At 38.6% G+C, this 22351-nt stretch overlaps 1 protein-coding gene across 5 annotated transcripts in view; it reads right to left on the bottom strand.

The window, feature by feature from the left end:
* evi5b (ecotropic viral integration site 5b) overlaps nt 1-22351 on the bottom strand; it is a 39607-nt gene that overhangs the window by 7625 nt on the left and 9631 nt on the right. For 3 of the 5 annotated variants that reach the window (XM_056749801.1, XM_056749800.1, XM_056749802.1), the window contains exons 2-18: nt 20416-20642; nt 12679-12868; nt 11296-11517; nt 10983-11057; nt 10673-10798; nt 10179-10322; nt 9693-9782; nt 8614-8711; nt 8470-8530; nt 8311-8364; nt 7343-7375; nt 6821-6970; nt 6164-6295; nt 4075-4215; nt 3759-3917; nt 3442-3588; nt 2945-3040 (exon numbers count right to left, since the gene is read on the bottom strand). In XM_056749801.1, the coding sequence (XP_056605779.1) occupies nt 2945-3040; nt 3442-3588; nt 3759-3917; nt 4075-4215; nt 6164-6295; nt 6821-6970; nt 7343-7375; nt 8311-8364; nt 8470-8530; nt 8614-8711; nt 9693-9782; nt 10179-10322; nt 10673-10798; nt 10983-11057; nt 11296-11517; nt 12679-12868; nt 20416-20561 (2064 nt within the window). In that variant the 5' untranslated portion in view covers nt 20562-20642. Of the gene's footprint in view, nt 1-2944; nt 3041-3441; nt 3589-3758; nt 3918-4074; nt 4216-6163; nt 6296-6820; nt 6971-7342; nt 7376-8310; nt 8365-8469; nt 8531-8613; nt 8712-9692; nt 9783-10178; nt 10323-10672; nt 10799-10982; nt 11058-11295; nt 11518-12678; nt 12869-17294; nt 17427-20415; nt 20643-22351 lie in introns of those variants that run through there. The other 2 variants (XM_056749803.1, XM_056749804.1) reach the window with 2 other exon arrangements.

Raw genomic sequence — 22351 nt, 5'->3', positions numbered from 1 at the left:
CGATTAGTCAATCAACTAATTGATTTGTTAGCACTTCACCTACAGCATTTGTTTCTGTAACTACACTAACACATCCAGTTCCTTTATAGGAAATAATAGACATCTATGTAATAAGTGGGTTCGACAAATTGCGTGAAAGACACTCATAGCAGAATAACCGAGCGTATATATACAATACATAGGTGGGTTTAATAATGCTGTTTACACGCAAATTACGATGTAAATTTTGCATTTTTTAAATTTTCACATTTTGAGGTTTGTTTGATGTATCTGTTTTCCATTTAAGACTATGTGTTACACTATAACAACAAAAATCTCTGTGTATGTAAACTTGTGCTGCAGACAGAGGCGGACTTTAACCAATCAAACTGAAGAAGACAGACGTTTCAGCCAAATAAATTGAAGAAGACTGGAAGACAGAAGATCGGTTATTGTGGGCTGATAAGATAGTTGAAAAGGATAAAAAGCTTTATTTGATCTAAAAACATTTCTGTTTGGTTGAACAAAAGTAATGTTTTATATAACTTAATTATAGTAATTTTCATCTTATTTTTATGGTTTAATATGTAAACTGTTTGGTTAAGCCACTTTAAGGTACGGTTGGCCAACACGTGCGTGTGTTTACAAGATAAGGATGGCACCACCTCCGCCTCATTTTGCGCCAGTAAAAACTTAAATTGTGACAAGTGCTCACGGCCTATGCATCAAGAGCAGAGAACAATCGGCAGTTTATCTCTTTCGTTCTCTCTCACCTTGTGCTGTCTGTGCCAATAACCTAGGTGAAATATAGCATGGTGAGCCCGATCTGTTGCCCACAGCCCTCAGGGTAAAAACCATGTAGGTAGCCAAAACCACAGAACCACAGCTAAGAACTACACATGCCTGGGAGGAGCATGTTAATCTAATACGCAACAAACTGATGTAATTCAAGCACACAAAGCTACTTGAGTTTGTTCAAATGTTTAGAGAGCTATAGACATAAACAGACTGTCACACGTCAGAACACTTCAGAAACAGGTAAATGAAAAGCTCTGAAGAGAAACACTTCAGAGTCAGGAAAAAAAAGGCGAGATTTAGTTTCGAATACGAAAAACCCCATCTCATATGTCTCAGGAAGGAAAGCCACACAACTCACACTGATATAAAATGCCACTTATGACATACTGAGCTAATCTTCAAAATAATTTCGGTCTTCCTGCACAAGGAACACAGACAGCAGCGTTTCCTTTAAACGAATCACACACGTATGCGACACTTCATCCAGTAACTCTTACTAATAATTCATTGCCTTAAATCAAAACAGACAGTTTCAAACACAACTTGCATGCATTTATAGTTATGCAAGAATTTTTGTCAGTCAGTTCACTTACTTTAAATGACGTATACTTATAAACACAACTTTAAATGCCACAAATTGTTAATTAATTGAAAAGTAAAGACATATGATCAAATTAGGGAAAGAATAATAGCAAGCAGCAGTGTCATACATTGTATATGCCGTTCATTATCATAGTTGTAATATTTGTTGACAACATCCAATCGCCTTACAAAGTTAGTCATTGTCATAAACCTTAACCACACAATTTAAAAAAACTAGGCTTTAAAATTCACCCCCCCCATAAAATTCTGTCATCCTTTCCTCACCCTCGAGTTGTTCCAATGAACACAGAGAAAGATTTTTGGAAGAATGCTGGTAACCAAACAGATCTTGACCACCATGGACTACCATAGTAGGAAAAATGACAATGGTAATCAAAAGTGCCACAGAACTTTTTGCTTACCTACATTCTTCAAAATATCTTCTTTTTAGGGACACACAAGAAATTATCGGCCATAACGGGCAGTGTTGGCTTGCTCACCGGGAGACTGCATTGACCTGTTAGAATGATATTTCTTGGTCTACAAAACCATGCACTTTGCCGTGTTTTACCTTTCTGTGTTTTTAAGTTTTTGCTATTTGCAATTCACATTGTGAAAAGCGCTATATAAATAAATTGAATATCGGTATTGATTGATAAATGGTAATTTTTATGTTATCGGCGGATGATATATTATAGCCAAAAATGATCAATTATTTCCTCTGGTAAAACTTTCAAAATGCAAAATAAAGCACAGTACTGTCTTTCTGTTGTGACCATTCATTCACTGATATTAGCAAAACATTGTTGATGTAGATACAGTATTTATCAATGTGTAAATTATAGAAAAAAAAGCAAATTGTTTGAATCAGACTGCTGTCTGAATGCTTTCCGTCTTGAGACTTGTTAGAGATCTCACATGTGGCTATATAGAAAAATTTTTGGAATGGTCTGCAGTTTATTATATAAAAAATATATCAGAGAAGTTAAGGTTAAAGAATCTTTAACTAGTTAAAAGTAGGCTTGGTGCATGATTTTCAGGGGAAAAAAGAGAAACGGTTACCTTGTTTTCTGCAGTGAATGTTTTCAAATAAGAGCAGTTGTCCACTTTTTGCCTTTTGTTTCAGTCTAAGGGAATTTGTTTTAATATGTAGATACTATATATCGGCCATATATCGGTTATCGGTATCCTATGTTAAAAATTATCTTATTTACATATTGGTGCATCCCTACTTCTTTTGTGTGTAACTGAACTTTCACAGAAAATTAACAAAGAAATTGTCCTACTATGGGAGACAATGGCTGCCAAGAACTGTTTGGTTAGAAGCATTCTTATAAATATATATGTTCTTCAGAACAAAGAAATGAATACAAATTTGGAACAACTCGAGGTTGCAAGAATGATAACTGCTTCAATTCACGGCCAACATTTCATAAATATGTGGTAAATGCATCAAAAGAAATATCACAGAACTGGACTACTACGCTGTGTTATGATGTGCCGGGGTGGGTCTTGACCACGGTCTGCCAAACTGGTAAACTGTGTTTGCTTTGCATGATAGAGTGATTTTAATTCTTATTTGTACCTGAATCTCAAGTTCGGAGATCTGCTGCTGTAGTTCAGCCATGGCAGCTATATTATCAGCTTCTCTCAATCTCACTGCCATTACCTCTTCCTTATTCTAATTGAGATGGAAAAAAAGAGAAGTACTGTGAACAGGAACATTTAAAGCATACATTTCTAACTCTTAATAAAATGACAACCATAAAAGTAAAACACACTTAACGCCCAGTTCCTAAACAGTTTATTGCAGTTCCTGTTTTCTAGATACTATTTAAAACTAAGTCATCAATCTGTACAACAAAACCATGAAAATGAAATAAGAAAGACATGAGAGGCCAAATGTCAATGTTTTATTGTAAAGGGTGTAAAGGTTGGCCCCTAAAAAATACATTTGAGATTACTTCATGCATGTGTGAAATCTGAGTGTTCTTCAGTCTCTTTGGGTACAAGTGGTATTTTTGCACCGAGCTGTGGGCTGGATTGTGGGTGCTTATTTGATGTCATGTAAATGATCCTCACCTTGCACTCTATTTCAGCCTGTTTCCGTTTCGTCTCATGCAGCTCTGCATGCACCATCTTGTTCTGGTTGGTCAAAACCTCCACTTGCTCCTGTAGGTGGTGTGCCTCCTGTTCCGCCCGCCGTAATTGGTTACCATGTATTTGATTCTGCGTGTTGGCAAAATAACAGAGTATATGTTCAGACATCAACCAGTAACTGGAAAAAAGAGTTTACCTTCACACCTTTGTCACTTTGTCTCCCTCTAATGGCAATAAAAGAGGATGTCACAAACCCAAAAGTGTAAATATAAATTTATAAGTGAACTGTGGGTCAAGACCTGAGTCTCCAGCTCCAGCCGCCTCTGTCTGATCTCTCTGAGTTCAGCCTGCGCTTCTGCTTCTCTGAGCCTCACGCTCATCAGCTCGTCCTGCAATTCGCTAACTGCATTCTTCCGTGGGCTCTCTTTCCAGCGGCCAGCAGTGCGCGCCAGATGCCTCTGCAAACACCAAACTCAAAGCTTTATGCAGACGTTTGCGAGATAAAGACAGACATGAAGGTGAGAGACAGCCGTCTTCCTTCTTTTTTGCAAATGTATTGTTCAGGCAAGCAACAGTATAACATAGGAGAATGAATTTCTACACATGTGTATCTACCTGCCAGTGTTCCTCCAGGTCTCTGACCTGCTGTCTAAGTTCTTTAAGGCCTGTTAGAGCTTCCGCCTCCCTCAGCTTTGCACCTATCAGCTCTTCCTGTAGCCGTACCACATTATTCTCATCAGGCAGCGATGCGTTTCTCTGAGACAGAAACAACAACATACACAAAGTAAGCACATTGAGTGCTCTTAATGGTTGAAACAGATAGGGTCCCTTTGCCGGAAGCAAGTGGCACATTTTACAGAATAGCCAGTTTTGGGCAAAAAAAATAGTTTGACCACTGGCATCTACATTGCTGCATTTTAGAGCAGTTCCTGACATTGTATTTAAGAGTACATTGACTCTAAAAAGAAAATATAAAAAATCAGACCTGTGATGGCCATTTGTTATTAATGGTGTCCCGATATTCAAGCAGTCATGAATTAAGACATCAATTTTACCCGAGCTTATGTTTTATAAGAGGGAATCGTATTCAAGCGAACATCCTGTAAGTGTCAGAACTGAAAACGGCTTTGTTAATGGAATTATAACTGTTATTGACACCAGCCTCAGCGACTGACAGGTCCTGGAATGCACCTATCTACTGTAGGTTGAACACCGCTTCCACAGAATAATATAGCGACTACTTCTCTACCCCCGCCCACTAGTTAGCCTTTGATAGTAATGAAGTAACACAAGTTACGCGGAACCAGATAGAGCGAGCAAGCAATAAACGTGCCGTTAAAGTTCGCAAAATATGGTGCAGTCAGTGCCTGGTTGTGGAAGAACATAGTCGCTTCGGATTCTGACATTAGTAATGCGTGGTTGAAGATTATTTTTCAAAGACGTTTCAGCTCACGTGGGTAAAACATTGAGCATTTGTTCGCTTCATTTCACCGCAAATTCCTTTGGGAACAAGGAAAAAAAAAAGCAGTGCTGTGCCATCAATATTGGATCCAATAGCAATGGCGCAGCAATCTTATCTGAATCGGCCTTGTCTGTAATTTGTAAAGTAAAAATTCCCACACAAATTATCTACCATATTTTGACGAACACAGAGGTCCTGTGATATTATTATTTCCGTGCGAATTGCCATCTCTGTGATTTGGAGGCTCATATATCATTTTTTCAAGGTTTTAACCACCGTTAATCAAAAGTCATAAGTAGACCTCATACAACAGTATACAACTATAAACAAGGGCAGTTCATGACGATTTTAATGTTTTGTAGTGTTTTAATATTATTTCGGGTGCTGGGTCATATCCATAAGTTACCTGCCAACAATGTTGTTTTGGCCAGGAATCTCGCGTTTGTTCATTTATCATGGAAACTCTCTTAACATTTGATACCTGTGATCGCGTTGATCTTCTGATCTAGCTGACAGGTACGGTCATATATAAATAAACACCATACAACTATAGGCTACACAAACTATACGCAAAGCCTTGCCATCACATCCGGGAACTAAATCAGTAAATTTAAGCAAAATCACAGGCTGGCTAGAAAATAGCCTTTTACTTATTGATTTTTATGTTTTTCAATATCAAAACTACGCGAGCATCATAAGTAGACCTCATACAACAGTATAGAACTATAAACAAGGCCGGTTCATGACACCTTTGAATGGTGTCAAATTGAGCACTATAATTATAGATATCATGTTTATTTTACAAATATCATAATTTTTAGGCTTGAGAAATGTTGCTCTTTATAAACTTGCTGTAAGTGCCAGAATGGTTAAAAATTTTCACCACCTCCCTTCACTTGTATTTCAGGCCCATTTCACTGGCCAAAAAAAAAAAGGACAGCATCAATTGATTTTATTCATGTCTATATACAATCGTGTAGTAAAAAGCTGATATCGTGATGGCCCTATTTGTTATATAGTCATATGATAAAACTGAATATAGGTGTAAGAATTTCCTAGAGAATAATAAAGATTATTTTTTCATTGCTTGTGATAAACAGATTGGTCAGTCATACAAAAGGATATATCATGGAAAAGGGGTGAGAAATTTGTACCATGTTGTAAAATAATTTCAAAACTTCCTAAATTTGTCTATGGGTGTGTACAGTATGTGGGTTGTAAGTGTAAGTGAAGTTTAACAACCTTCTCCATGTGGAGGATCTTGTCTTGCATCTCTTTCAGCGCACACAGAGACTCAGCATCCTTAAGTCTGGCCTGCACCAGCTCTCTCTCCAACTGAAGAATAAACTCCTCAGAGTACCGCGGGTTCATCTTCTAAACAATCAAAAGAATACAAACTCAGTACAAATTCGACTCTATTCAATATAACAGACTTGTCATGTTACAGCTGAAATTACTGACGATGCAAGCGTGCATTTACAAAAGCGACAGCGGACAGAAGTGTTTTCTCTCTTTAACCGCACCAGCCCCATTAAATCATAATGAGACCCCGACACAGCATTATGTTAAACAGATTTTCCACTGCAAATGACACATTATCCGCCTGTCTCGGTGTTGAACATGCTCGTGTTAAAAATTGATGTGGCATATTTTGTCATCCTGTCGACATTGTAGATTTTTATGTCGACCAAACGCTTCCATGAGACCACTTCCCATCGTTGTGCATGCAAATGACCCCTGCTGTTCTGCTCTGCAGTCATGCATGTAAACAGCTTCATTACAAGAGCTGCCCGCTCTGGAGTCGCAAAGGTTTTGTTGCTAGGCAACCCAGAATCTTTACGCGTTTGAAGATCACAGGCCTCTCATCCAAAAGTAGCGATGTCTACAAACGGTCCTTACCGCATGGGGTTGCTGCTGCTGGAGCTGTCGGATGGTGTTGTGTGCCTGCTCCAGCTGCGCGCTGGTGTCTTCGTTATGTTGTTTAACCGTAGCCAGTTCCCGCTTGACCAGATAGCTCTCCTCCGCCTCTTGGGCTCGTGTCACCTGACCCTGACCAATTACGGATGAGGGGTGAGCACAAGGCGGAAACGGACGCATGGATGAGGAAAATAAATGCTGGATCTCAAGCTCAGTTGTGGCAACATGCTGTTAGCAGTTTTAGCCTTCGATTTAGCATTTTTGAACTATTAATGAGGATTATTCTTGTATTTCACCAATGATCAGGACTGCAGCCCAAAGACAAAAAGCATAGAGATGCCTTCTTCCCATAAATTAGAATTTGCCTTATTGTATCCTAGATTGTGAGTCCTTTATTTTAGATTAAGCAAATTAAGGAAATGAAGCAAAGCTAAAGATAGAACCGGTGGGATTTTGTAAGGAAATGACAGTTTGAAAAGGTGGAGGAGAGAGTGAAAATTGTACCTGAATCAATCTATCTGCCAAAGAAGCACTTTCCTAAAAAAAAAGAAAATCCACAAAGGAAAAAGCAAAGAGAAATAAGACACAGAACAAAACAATAAGATTGATTTGATTGAAAACGCTGTTCTTTTTCATACCCCTACTTGACGCTGTTATAAAGGCACATTTAAAAGACAAATTTGTGGAAATACAGAAGCCGCTTTGAAACATGGTGGTGTGGGGTAGAAAAGGAACATGGTCTGAGCGTGGTGGCTATAAAAACAATGTAAGAGGTAACTAAGAAAGATTGTGGCACCATGACAGGGTGAAAAAAGGCCAAGCAGAAGATAGTTTGAGCGTGAGTAGAGTAAGAATAAACAACGTGTGATGTGTTTATGTAAAATGTTCAGGCAACTATTTTAGATGTTTGAGTTAGTGCTTCAGTTGAACCAAAAAACCCATGCTGGGAGATGATGGAGGCGGAGGTGGTTTACAAGCAATGAGCTGTTTTTGGTTTCTGACCTACGGCTTATTTTCTTTCCATGCACAACACAAACAAGCAGAGAGTATTCCAACATGCAGCACTACATGTTCGAGCTCAAGAACAGCCTGTCAGTCAACCGCTTTGGCCTACATGGTACTGGAGAATTACTTCATAGCCATGTGCTCACCCAAAGGACTTGCACGATTTTCTTCTTGATACCTCTAACAACTTCATAGATCAAGATACACAAACATTAAATGTTCGACGGGTTTTTGATGACATCCATGCCAGACAGCCAGTTATGATACACCCTGTCGGGTGTGCATGCTTTTGGTATTGGCGAGACGTGAGCGTTACGATGGCAGACGGAGGATGCGAGGAGATGAGCAATGAACCAATTTAAGATATGCACATATGGGAAGAAATGGTGCTGAATGTATGTGTTTGTAGGGTGAATGATATTATAGACAGTTTACCTTGCCCCTTCCTAAAGCATCTGATGACTTACTTTTTCCAATGTGTCTATTCGCTGCTTCAGAAGTCTGTTCTCTGTTCGTAGTCTCTGTAATAGAAGGTAGACAAAAACACTGTCAGACAACTGTCAAACTCTGTATTATTTGGTTACAACATCTAGCTTGTATCTTGTTTCTTGTGGGACTTGTCACACCTTGATCTCCACCTGTTCTTCCATTTCCTTGGTTTTGATTGTAGTGTATTCCTTCTCTAATCTAAAAAATAAAAACAATTAATCAATGCCAAAGGTACGAAAACAGACAAAAAGAAAAAAGACTTGTAGTGCCTGTTGACTCACTTTTTCATTTTCTTGGCATTGTATTTGACTTGATAAGCAGCCTGGATGACTTTGTCTGGTCCACTATCCAGCTGGTGAGGGATGACCTTCTGAAAGTGCTGCAACAGATGTAGAAATATTAACACTAGAAAAACGATTAACATTTTATGTTGATGTGTATTACAAAGAAGAAAATTAACCAAATAGGGATGCTCAGAGAAGATGTATTTTTGTATGCAAAACCCGGAAGCGAGTTAGCATTTGAGGACTTCCATTTCCCTCGCTCAAAAGTATATGTTTCTTTTTATGAGTTTTTGGTAAATCGCCTGAAATAAGGTGAACATAACCTCTTAATATTTCCACGTTTTATTGTGTGACATGAAACACACCAATTATAACCCGTTTATGATTTTTTCGAGCCTATATGTGTCATAAAATCGCTGGTTGCTAATAAGTTGCTAAAAGAGGCTTGGTGGTGGTGACGTTGACATCGAGCAACCTTAAGTGTAGTCTGTTTATAGCATCGTGTTAGTTTTTTACTTCTGCCGATTTGCATTTCAAAAGTAACAAATGTTCTGCTAATTTGTAAAGATTAACTTGATAGACAAAACGTGTAAACATCATAAACTTTTGTTAATCACGGAACTTATTTTTAGCAATCTTCCAAAAGTATCTGGGCTTTTGCTCGAGGTAACCAACTAACTTCCGGGTTAGTCTACAAAAATATCATCTCCGCTCCCCTCAATACTGTAAGATACTAAAGTATACATTTTTGATCTTAAATAAAAAAGTACATAGTATTTACTACAGGAACTACTACAGAATACTATATTATACTACAAAATGTAAACTCTAATTACTATAATCCATGACACTATGCTACAACTCTAAAGTTTGTAAATCTTTACTTCTTTATTTTTTATATGATATCCTTTTAGCATACTCTAAACTGCATACTTGTACTTTATGTTTCTAATACCTTAACTGCAAATCTTCACACCTATACATTTATATACTCCTGACAAAAGCCTAGACTATGGTTTGTGCGGTTCTATATAGATCATTTCAAGTTTATAGGAAACATTTTATAAATACTACACCTGCAACATCCCCTCCATGTCCAACTGCATGAGTTCTGCCTGATTCATCTGCAGGATGGCCATCCCCACACGAAACACTATTTCTAAACCCTATAAAAAAAAGACAACTTCCGGTGAAACTCAAGTGTCAGTATACAGCTTTCCTGTAGCTCAGAGGTAAGAGCATTGCATTAACAACGCAAGGTTGTGGGTTCGATCCCAGGGGATTGCAAATACCTATGTAAAATTTATAGGATAAGGCAATGTGAGTCGCTTTGGATAAAAGCGTCTGCAAAATATGCCTAAAATGTAAATGTAAATATATCTGCAGTAACATTATGGCTCCAGCAGGGTGCAGTCACGCACCATTAAAATAAACATTCATGCTGTTTTCAACTAGCTTAGTCCTCCATGCAAAACATGTGGCTAAATGTATTTATGTCATGAAGTGGGAGAACAAGAGCAAGAGAGAAAAAAGACACGAAAAAAGAGAACAAGTCTTCTTACCTCACACATGAATATGTCAAAGATCCTAGTGGCGACAGGAAGAGGAAATGAGGTAAGAAAGATGGTTAGGAACCAGGATGAAGCATACATGGAGGTGTGGAAACTTTGAGACTGGAAGTGCACATAAAGCTCCGGGAGCTGCTCCTGAAAAAAGAAACCAAAACAGACAGTGAGAACTCTAGATCCTCTTAAAGGGAAAGTTCAACCCCACCGCCAAAATCATTTACTCACCCAAACGTAAATGTATAACTTACTTTCTTCTACAGAATAAAAAATATATATTTTTAAGAATGTTGGTAACAAAATAACTTTGGACCTCATTGTATGGACACAAAACGATTTTTTTGGTGTTCCACGGAAGATCAAGTCATATACATGTTTTGAATGACATGAGGGTGCATAAATGATAACATAATGTTTATTACTAGCAGTATAATCTTACAAAAAATGTTAATGAAGGACCAAATAAATTGAAAATGTCAATAGTCACAGACCTGAATCATAAATTCAAACTGGTACATGCAAAGACCCAGTTCAGCCATAGTGGGTTTAAAAAGCTCTCTGAGCCTATAGTCCTGCATCAGTTTTACAAACACACAGAAAGCCTCCTCCTCTGGCATCTGTGAACAACATTTAAACATCACATGTTAAAAAAACGATGTAGAGATACAGAAATATTTCCCACAAAACGTTGAATGAGATTTTTTTTAATGATCATCATTTTAATTATTTAAAAAAAGATGGCCGATAAAACTGCTTGTTAAAAATCATTAGGCTTTTTCATGTCATTTTTTCTTCCGTTACCTGCATTAGAAGAAGGCCAACAATGAAAGCACTTCCTTGACAGTAGCCCACCTCTCTATCAACCAGAGAATAAGCCTGCAAAGCGAGACAGATCTGGTAAATGCTGAGCTCCGATCAGTTATACATTGTAAAACAAGCTCCATTTCCTATAGTGAGGTGATTTTGAAAATGTTATGTCAGGTTGTAGGTTCAAATCCTGCAATAATAAATAAACTACATATACACAAACAGAGCAACGAATGAGAGAGATAAGTAGTGCTAGGATGTATGTTCTTCCTCATTATTACTCCAGATGGCCAGCAAGAAGACCTACCTTCATAACATTAAAGAGCACCTCTTGTCCCAGACTGTCCTCCTTAAAGAACTCATGCTCAGGGTAAGTCCGGGCGATGTCCCTTCGGATGAGTTTTTCACACGGCGAGGTCATCTTCAGCAACTCAGAGTACTGTTCCTTTATGGGCAGACTCTGGGCGTCGCACAGCAGCTGCCATACTATTGCTCTGAAGTGATGGGGGATACCTTTGCAAACCAAATCCTAAAAACACACATTAACCAATGATTCCATTTGATCACTAGAGATCGAAACAAAACCCCCTGACACATCCTGATCGCCTGCCATCAAAATGTACATTTGCATTTATGAATTTGGCGGACGCTTTAATCCAAAGCGTTGTATGGCACCTTCAAGTTATACATTTTTTCAGCGTGTGTAACAAAACAATATGATAGTCAGTAAATAAAAACTAACCTATTAAGGGCAAAGATTACCCAAGAGTACAGGATAGAGTCCACCCAAGAGTACAGGATAACAATTTTATGCTGTTAAGTAACTAAATATAACCTTGTCAGGGATTTCTACAGCACAGCTCAGTGTTTTTGTGAGAGAATTCCGTTTGACATGATTAAGCTGTTTCCTGTGCTCATCTGCTCAGCAGAACAGACTCATAACACAGCTGGTCATTCCAGCGGACAAGAGTCCACCTACACACTGTTTAAGCACTCTGATTCTTCAAAAGCACTCTGGTTCTTGCTAAAGACTTCCTTTGTTAAAACACAAGTCCTTACAAAAGCCATCTGTTACTGCTTGGCTAGAAGACATCCACCCCTATAGCCCCATAGAAGGGGCCGTTCATAGTAACACAAGTGGCATACACTTTGTCTTACTGAACTCAATATGTTCTGAGTAACTGACGATGTTGTGCTTGGCTCTGTGAAATCTGCATAAGTGTGTGCTGGTAATATGATGATCTAGCAGAGCTTTATATAATTTTTGGGGGTTTTATGGGAGCAAGATATGCAAAGCGTAATGCAGAATACATGAATCTAGAGGTACTAGGAGAATATTCAAGAAGCTAAGCTACTATTTGAGCAGGGAAATGTAAAAAAAATTACAATTAGAATATTTTTAAAGGGAACATTAGAAAATAAATGTCAATGTATGCTATTTCTGGATTTGAAAGGAGGTTTTTGAGTTTTATGAATGACTGTTTTATGTTACATAAAGTGTTTCTCTCCCGAAACATAAAGAAGATTTTTCCCAGTGTTTTGTATTACCGTAAAACTGCACTACATCTATACCTTATGAGCATCTCTAAATGTTGGCATAAGGATCGATAAAACATATTGTGTATTATTTTGATTGAATATCTGCATGATGTTAATGGCATAAATTTGATCTACAAATATATCTTCTTACCTTCAGTTGCTTATCCTTCTTCTTCCGCACGTCTTCCCACTCGTTGACGATTCGTCCCCACAGTATCCACGAATCCTCCTCTAGGTGTGATAAATTGGAAGAGGCTGATGAACTGGACACCAATGAGGAGCCACTGTTTCTCCTAGAGCCATTTACAGAGCGTAAAGACTTACTGTCCGTCTCCAACAACCTGAAAAGAAAACAATTAAAAGTCATTAAAGGGTAAATAAACAATTGTGTGTGTGCTTTAAAAGAAACACAACCGAAATAAAAAAAGGGATTTATGACCTACACTATATCAAAATAGTGAAACCCTACAAGGGCAAAACATGAATATACTTTAAGGATGTCATTTGAATGCAAGGCTTGGTGTACAGAACAATAAGACAATCCATCACATCAAGTGAAGTGGTAACAGTCACAATAACATAAAAGCTTGAAAATATTAATAATAAATATAATAAAGGCATAAAATTTAAATGTAACTCATTCCATCGCAGCCTTTTTAACAAAATGTTGCCAGCCTACGGCAGCGTTTTTTTTTTACATTTTCACCCAAATTTCATGGCTCACAGTAAATTTTCAGTAAAAAATATATGGACAAACAATATGTCAAATGAAAGAACAGAGTCTCAGCTTTTAAATAAAATAAACCGTATTCTTCTATCTTCATTTGTTCGTTTTTGATCACTCATATCGTATATGAGGGTAGGTATTTACAAAAATGCATCATTTGGATTAAACAGCTGAGATAATAAAAGTTTTTTGTCAAAGATTCCGCCCAGATTAAACTCAGAACAATCATTAAAAACCGCTAAAACATATACGTTCTAGGTTCTGGGGTTCTGTACTTTTTCCCCAAAGGTGTGTAATAGCGGCACCTGCTGTTTAACAGTACAAACACTGATTACCGTAATAACTCGTCTTTGGGGGGGAACATGACGAGTTAACTCGTCAATGGCGGTGAAAGAGTTAAGTGCTATAATCGGGCCCTGTTGCATCCCAGTAAGCTTGTTTTGATGAGCCTTTCCTTCAGGCTAGGGCTGGGCGATATAGAGTATATCGTGATTCATTCCAATTGTACATATCTAAATCGATTCTGAAATCGATTCAATGTTTTATGCACAGCGCTTCCTTGAACTACGGCTGTTTGATCAACAGGAAGTACTGCTCGATCTAAAATCACTACGAGATTAAATCATTTATACCTGTATTTGTAAAAGCAACACTTGTTTATCATCATTACTATAAATCAACTTTATTTTCATGAAAATACCTGTAAAAAGTTTAAAAACCAGCCACAGAATACGACTACAGGAATTCTTCTTCTGTTTCCCATATTCAGAGTTTCTGCTCAAGAGCGCCCTCTGGCTTTCGGATGGAGCTGCATTTAACCGTAAGTCATTAAGAAACTGAGAACATAAGAATCCTACGATATATCGCCCAGCCCTAATTCAGGCATGTGAGGATTCAGATTTCGCTCCTGTTGTTACGTAAAAGCAGGATCTTATTATAATATTGCCGCCCCATAATCTACACAATTCCACCCACTGCGCTGTCGCCATCGTTGTTTTCACAAGCGACAGCGGTGTACGTGACGTCATGGCTAAAGTTCGTGGAAAACAAGTAATGTAGTTGGATACACATATGAACTCAAGTCTTTGTTTAGAGTCCCAACCTCTGAGGAGGCGAGACAGGAGTGGATTTATTTTATTTTTAGTGGCAATCCCTCAGAAACCATAAGGAAAAACCTGCTTGTTTACGCAAATCAATTCAAGCCGGAGTGGTTTATCAGCCTGGGACAGTACAAGCAGGATTAGCTTCAAAGTTGTTCCTCAAGAGGGATCGAGACCAACGGAACGAGACAAAGCTGCCGACGTAAGTAATATTTATCAACTGTCTGAATTTACAAAAATGTACAGTATATATAGGAGGATAACGTAAGCATATGATAGCGAAGGGAGCGAAGTCAGTCACGGGCTAAATAGAACATCCAAAGCCAGTGTTAAACTTACTCTATATTTATATGTTTTTTGACAAAAAGGCACTTGGAGATATGCAATATGTATATTAATACATTACGTGCGTTCATATGTTTAGCTGAGTCAAGATGTTTGTTTTGCTAATGAACAGGGGCTAACACTGCGGTTAATTTCATTTTAAACGTCTCAAATCATTCGTCCTTGGGCTAAAAAAATCTGTCACAGCAAACAGAGCATACTAGTTATGCTCTCACGTTGTGTGTGTATAACTTGTGAATCACATTGACAACCACTAAAATCCACGTAATTCCACTGAGATCTGAGGGTGCGCATTCCGTCAATTTTAGCCAAGCAAACACGCACAACGTGAGCGCATTACTAGGATGCACTGATTACTGTAACTGTTCTTTAAGTCTCAGGACGAATGATTGGAGACGTTCAAAACGTCTCGGAGGAGTTCAGGAAATATCATTTAGCTAAACAACTGTAGTACTACACGTATGTGGTGTTGACACGTTGGACAGAAGGGGGGTGGTTCACAGTAACTCATTATCATTTAAAGAGACATACACCAAAACGGGTTGCTGTGACATAGCTGTTTTTGACAAGGCAAAAAGGGTTTACACAGCCATTGAGTGTTTTATGCAAAATATATTACAGACATTTCATGAAGACCCTAATAAATCATACCAACTTGTTGAAAGTGCTCATTCGATGAGTCCTTTAATAAAAATGTGCGCTTCAATAAAAAAACAGGTCCAGTTTAAGGGAAGCCGTCCAAGTTCATTGTCAGCCAACTGAATGACAAACAGGTTTTTGGGCAGAGAATAAAAAGAGACTTCCGCCCATTCTATGAAACAACATCGGGGATGTCACTGTTAGCAGTTTAGGGCACTGACTTGACAGAAAAATCTGACTTTGTTTACAAATTTACAACAGACTGAGATTAAATTGAAAAAACGTTATATGTTGTACAATAGGTGATGACATTAAGATGTAAGCAGAAAATTATATTTACCTCAAGGACCTGGCACACTTTCTTAATTCCCTTCCATGTTTTCATTTTGTCATATTTATTAAAGGATTCTTTTTTTTCATACAGAAAGTTCAATAAAAAGTTTTGATAATAAATCTATTATTTAAATTTCAGTTTCATTTTAAAAATTCTGTTAAAATATTTTGATACTGAGAATTGTGTTAAGTATTGTATTGTAAATCATGAGCTGTATCATTACATTCCTTAAGGCTAGTTACATTAGCGTCTGCACATAATAAAAAAACAGACTTTCCCCACTACTAGCAAGCTGTAAAACTCAACAAAGTTATAAATCTCATATTAAAGTTATTAAAAAAACATTCCTCTATGGTTATAAGCAACTGTCGGGAGTTTCTCTTATTGTCATACTGGCCCTGGATCAGCTGAAAGAAAGGCATGCAATGTTCTAGAATAACCTTTAACATTTAAGAGCTGACAGCACAGACACAAAGCCATGGAAACATGATCTCGGAAAAAGAGAGGGGTTGGGGCCTCTAAAGGCAACACTACGTGACGTCATCACCAGGTCTCAGAGACCATATCCAGTTACAGCTGCATTTGGGTCACACGAGGGGGGCCACGGTTGTTAGGGGTGAAAGGCGGCGAGAAGTCAAAGGGTTCACAGCTGAGGGGCTGTATTCAAAGTGTAAAATTGAATGTGTTACTGATGGTAAGGTGGGCAGAGGGATGAAGAGATTATCTGTCTAAACCGAAGTCATCCAGAACATGACATTTCCACCTAAATGCCTCTATATTTTTCAACCAAAGCAGCATGTAACTTCGCTATGAATAAGGTAAAGGATACTTTAAATTCCAGTCATGAGTTGCACAGGGATACATGGGAATGTAATTCAATTGGTTGCGGTTGCCTTAGTCACCGCTTAACTCTTGAGTCACATCAGTCTCACCAAGCTAACAAAACATTTAGACAAAATAGTATAATGTACATAGTGTTATGCAATATTAACCATGAAACCAGTCAGTATCAAGTGACAATACTTCTTAAGTCAAACATAGGGGCATGAACTCTTAAAAAAAGCCAAAGCCATCCCAAACAAACCTCAATATTTATTGGGGCTTAATACTGGGCAGGGGTCAACAGATTAAGCTTGGTTGCTTGGCAAAAACCCGATTATCCATGTGAGAACCACAGCTTCAATGTGTAAGAGTATGTACTTTACTCAGGGAAACCCAAAGATCAGAAGTTTCCAGGGAAAACCCAGAAAAAACCCAATCACAGTTATAAATAATATTCAAAATGTTCAAATACTAAAAGTTATTGTCCTACTAAAGTTGTTGCCTTTGTTAATGATTCACTGCTGATTAAACTCCAACATTGATGTTTGTACAGGACACAAACACTGCATAGTCCACTCTTAAATTATTTCACATGGTAAAAGCAGCCGCAAGAATTGAGAATGCAAAGTACCGTTCTACAAATTAATTAAACACTCAGACAAACAGTAAACAAGACACCGCTAGAGAAAAAGACTGTTAATAAAATCTGTGGCTGCCAGCAGATCTCCGCTCGGCTCGGTTACATCTGCTGTGTTGTGTGATAGAGAATTGATCGAAGGTATTACTGTGAAGCTGCTCACCATGGGAAGCTCATTCTGCAATCCGCATGTCTTTCCTAGTCCTCCAAGTAATCCTAATTGGCAATGTGTGTATCTGCGAGTCAAGATCCTTCTTTCCCACCCTCTCTTACCGTCTCTGTGTCACCCCACTCTCTCTGTCGAACCCGCATACACACACATACGAAGCTTATCTTTAAAGTACAAAGGCCCTCGACCTCGAGTTTCTGTCAGTGGAGTTCAAATCTAAATGTATGAGGGCAACTCTATGGAAATGGCAACCATACCATGACAAAACAGGTTTTCAGCAAAAATCAAATTGTTCATTTAGGTCTAGATTTTGCAGATTAATACAAGTATTATTTTTAAGATTTTTTATGTTTTTAAGCTTTTGGTTTTCACAAAATGAATTAAAGGACTGTCTTTTGTCACTATAAATACTATTCCTGAAGACAAAGAAGTGACAAATGAAATAAACAGACTCGCTTTCCTAAGCAAAATTTATGGGTTCGATACCCAAGGAACACATTGATACTCTTTGGTAATGCCGGAAGTGTCAGTTAGTGGCACTCTATGCCCAATTTCTGCCTGTGAAAATACAAGCTCACATGCCCACATGTGAAAAATCAAAGCTCCAAAAGCTAAACAGATCCTCTGAGCGACTGCCCTACTTTCTGTGCTGCAGAGAAAACTGTGTGGGTGTTGCACTCGAGCCAATTCACTCCGATCCCGTTCTACAGACTGAAACCAGTCTGTAGATAGCAAAAACACTGAGCCTGAAGCAAGGGTGGACTGAGTAGCCATCCCTAAATTGACCTGCATACAACATTAATAATTCATGAGGAAATAGGAGGGGCTATGATCCACAGACCCAAAATCTCACAAAGAGGACAACCTTCCCATTTACATTATAAGACTGCCAAGTTTAAATGTGAATCCGGTCAATGAAATTGCTTTTTGAAATGTGTATCTTCTGAATGATCTCTACACAGCAAAAAAGTATTTTCTTAACCTTAATATTGTTTAAGATTCTCGCTTAAAGGGATAGTCCACCCAAAAATGAAAATTCTGTCCTGAATTGAGTAGTTCCAACTCTGTATAAACTTCTTTGTTCTGTTGAACACACACACAGAAAAGATATTTAGAAGAATGCTAGAAACGGAGATAAGTGGGGATGTCAGAGGTACTCCAAAAACTGTTTGTTTTCATAAATTCTTCATAATATCTACTTTTGTATTTAACAAAAGTTGCTAATTTTGTTGCTAACATTCGTCCAAATATCTTTCTTTGTCTTTGACAGAAAAAAAATATTTACAGATTTGGAACAACATGAGGGTGAGTAATTCATGACAGAATTTTTGGGTGGACTATCCTCCCTGTAAAACAAGAAGAAAACACAAATAACTGAATATATATACACATAAGTAAACAAGTCTTCTGACGCAATTTTACACAATTACTGGTACACAACACCAAAATACAGACTTGTCAAATGTGATATTCAGTTAAACTTTCTTGTGTGTAAAATAAACTTTTAAACCACTGCTTCTTTTTTTAAACACTGCTTTGTTAAACACACTCCAGACAGCATTACCCTAATGGTATGAGTATTGTGGCAGACAGCAGGTGAATGGGGATTGTTGGTCTGCTTTGGGACCAGCTGTGGCCTCCAGCTGTCCTGATGAATGCTGATGTCAGAGGTGAGCTGTTATGTGTACCGCACCCACGCTGTCATTTAATAAAGGTCACAGGTCAAACTGAGTCTACATACTGACTAAGGACCATGGGTATTTTCAAAACTGAAATTTTTTGGTCACTGAAAGCAACCTTTTTTGAAAACTCCTGCCAGGGTGAAGATGTTTAGGAACTCCGGTTTCAGACTTGTTGTGTAGACTGAGATTTGGTTTTTGACCTTGGAATGCGTGCCGCTGTCTCCTTTGTTTGATGTCAGATTCCAGGCTTCTGATTGGCCAACACAGCTTTATGGTTAGGGTAACTGCGTCGCCTGTTGGTTTGGCATGATTTTGACATCGCTTTATAACACGTAATCACGTTTTCATGTGGCGGCGTTTGCAAGGATACAAAGGAAAAATACCTGTGATACCTTGCAAGAAGGAAAAATACCTGTGAATTTGTGGATTAGGCCTAAATATGATGGAAATTTTAACATATTATTAGTAATTCCTCTGTTAACCTGCTTTTTTTGACAGACCCCACTCAATACCGTCGGATTTCTGTCCTGATCTGCAGTCTGGATGGATGAATCAACAATAATTGCTGGTGAATGTGTGCAAATCTGCAGATTACGGGCACAAATAAAATAATCACAGTGCATTATGGGCATAGACGCTGTTTTTAGCTCCATCCAGTCGAAGGATATCTGTGACTAGAGGCCTGTTGTCATCTGCATTCATATCCATGTTTGCTTCATCCGATATGCCTCCCCTATCCTACTACAGTATGTGGAAGAAAGTAAACGTGAACACAGCATAGAGGGGAGAACTGATTTAAGGAGGGACACGGTAAGAGTGACAGGCAGATTCCACAGACCTTGATGTCTCACAGGATCTATATTTATTTTAGACGAGCACTGTGCCATCACTTGTCTGAAAACACAACACAGCCGCCCCAGCGTAGGCTTCACGGAGTTAACAAAATGTCAACACTCTTGAAATAACAATGTACGTAAGTGCTGTCTAAATTCGGACCACACTATCAGAGAATCTGGACAAGACTAGAGCTCATCAATTCAATGGTGAACATACTTTAAAAGGAAATGGCCTCCAAGTCTAAAGCCCAATAAAAATTTGAAAAAGTGCTTTGTTAAGAAAAAGCAAGAGGACCTTTACAATATCCTGCTGTTAAGCATGATGGAATGCTATAAACACAACACATTCCATTAATCTATTCATGACCTGAAGTAAGAGAAAAGGTTATATTCAAAGGAGACATTCAGACATCTCTACATATGTGATTCCTTCCCAAGCTTTCAGCTTCTCTTATGTATGCAAAAGGCAAATATTTTGACCAAGCAATGCATCCAAAATGACAATCAATGCTTTTCTAACATGCTTTGGGCACAACATTGAATCAGCAATGTGTTACAATGCTATGCATTTTTTAGACAAAATCATCCAGCTTTTACCTGTTCTGCTCCTCTAGTTTAGCCAATAGCTCCAACTCATCCGGGCTGAGCTGGGCCGGGGAGGCGGAGGAGGGCGACGACAGGGAGGCGGTTGACGATGCCACACCGGTGTGCAGCGAAGAGGGCGTGGCCACCTGACTAGCCATCTGACTCACCGTATGCGACACTGAGTTCTTCACCCATGAAAGAGTTGAACTCAGCTTGCCTGTTACCTTGTCTGTCGCCACCTACGGTACAACAACAACAAAATAATTTATTCAAATGGTAAAAGTGAATCCAGTAAGCATAACAAAAATCATAGGCAATGTTCTGCAAACCCCAAAACATGGCCTTAGTATTAGGTTTCTTTTACATTTCAAGAGTTAGGGGTGGACAATGGAGAGTTTACACTCTTAAATGCGTTTACATTTACTATCAATTCAAGGGTGCTTCAACCTGATACAATTGCAATACACTTATACATGCATTCCTGTGTATGAAAAGATTAAGGTCAAAAAAAATAATTGTGTACTGTCCAAATAATTAGCATGCAGACTATTAGGATTTGAATGTGGTAAACAAACTCTTGGAACTGTATATTACCGCAGACGGCTTCATACTTGGTTTGGTGTAGAGCATACTACTACAGTTGTGTTCAAAATTATTCAACCCCCAATGCTGTAAATGGTTTTAGGGAATTTAGTGTACTTTTGTAATTGTATTCAGAATGAAATCCTACAAGGACTTCTTAAAGAACCACATGCAACTAAAATGACATCAATTAGTTTTGTAATACAGTAGTAAATGTTTCTTTTTTTCTGAATTCTTCATTGACATAATTATTCAACCCCTTAAAGACTACCACTCTGAAGAACAGAGGTTCAATGAAGTGTTTTCAATCAGGTATTAAAAAAACCTGTGGATATCAGGGAGCAGCAATAAAGCCTAATAAGCACCAATTAGGCAGCTTTAAAATGACTGTGATACTCAGCTCCTTCTAGACATTTACTGGTGTGGTTACAAACATGGTGAGGTCAAGAGAATGGTCCAGGAAGACAAGAGAACAGGTGATTACTCTTCACAGGAAGGGCAATGGCTATAAGAAGATTGCAAAGATGTTAAACATACCAAGAGACACCATAGGAAGCATCATTCGCAAATTCAAGGCAAAGGGCACTGTTGAAACGCTACCTGGTCGTGGCAGAAAGAAGATGCTGACTTCGACTGCTGTGCGTTACCTGAAGCGTAGAGTGGAGAAAAGTCCCCGTGTGACTGCTGAGGAACTGAGAAAAGATTTGTCAGATGTGGGTACTGAAGTTTCTGCTCAGACAATACGGCGCACCCTGCGTAATGAAGGCCTCCATGCCAGAACTCCCAGGCGCACCCCCTTGCTGTCCCCAAAGAATAAGAAGAGTCGACTGCAGTATGCCAAAAGTCATGTGGACAAACCACAGAAGTTTTGGGATAGTGTTCTGTGGACTGATGAAACAAAATTGAAACTGTTTGGGCCCATGGATCAACGCTATGTTTGGAGGAGGAAGAACAAGGCCTATGAAGAAAAGAACACCTTGCCTACTGTGAAGCATGGCGGGGGGTCAATCATGCTTTGGGGCTGTTTTGCTTCTGCAGGTACTGGGAAGCTTCAGCGTGTGCAAGGTACCATGAATTCTCTTCAGTACCAGGAGATATTGGATGACAATGTGATGCAGTCCGTCACAAACCTGAGGCTTGGAAGACGTTGGACCTTTCAACAGGACAATGATCCCAAGCATACCTCCAAGTCCACTAGAGCATGGTTGCAGATTAAAGGCTGGAATATTTAAAGTGACCATCGCAGTCACCAGACTTAAATCCGATTGAGAACCTCTGGTGGGACTTAAAGAAAGCAGTTGCAGTGCGCAAGCCTAAGAATGTGACTGAACTGGAGGCTTTTGCCCATGATGAATGGGTGAAGATA

Source organism: Triplophysa dalaica, chromosome 6, assembly GCF_015846415.1.
Source record: "Triplophysa dalaica isolate WHDGS20190420 chromosome 6, ASM1584641v1, whole genome shotgun sequence".
Classification (NCBI taxonomy): domain Eukaryota; kingdom Metazoa; phylum Chordata; class Actinopteri; order Cypriniformes; family Nemacheilidae; genus Triplophysa; species Triplophysa dalaica.
The sequence above is the reverse complement of the archived record's forward strand: the minus strand, read 5'-3'. Positions and strand labels throughout refer to the sequence as shown.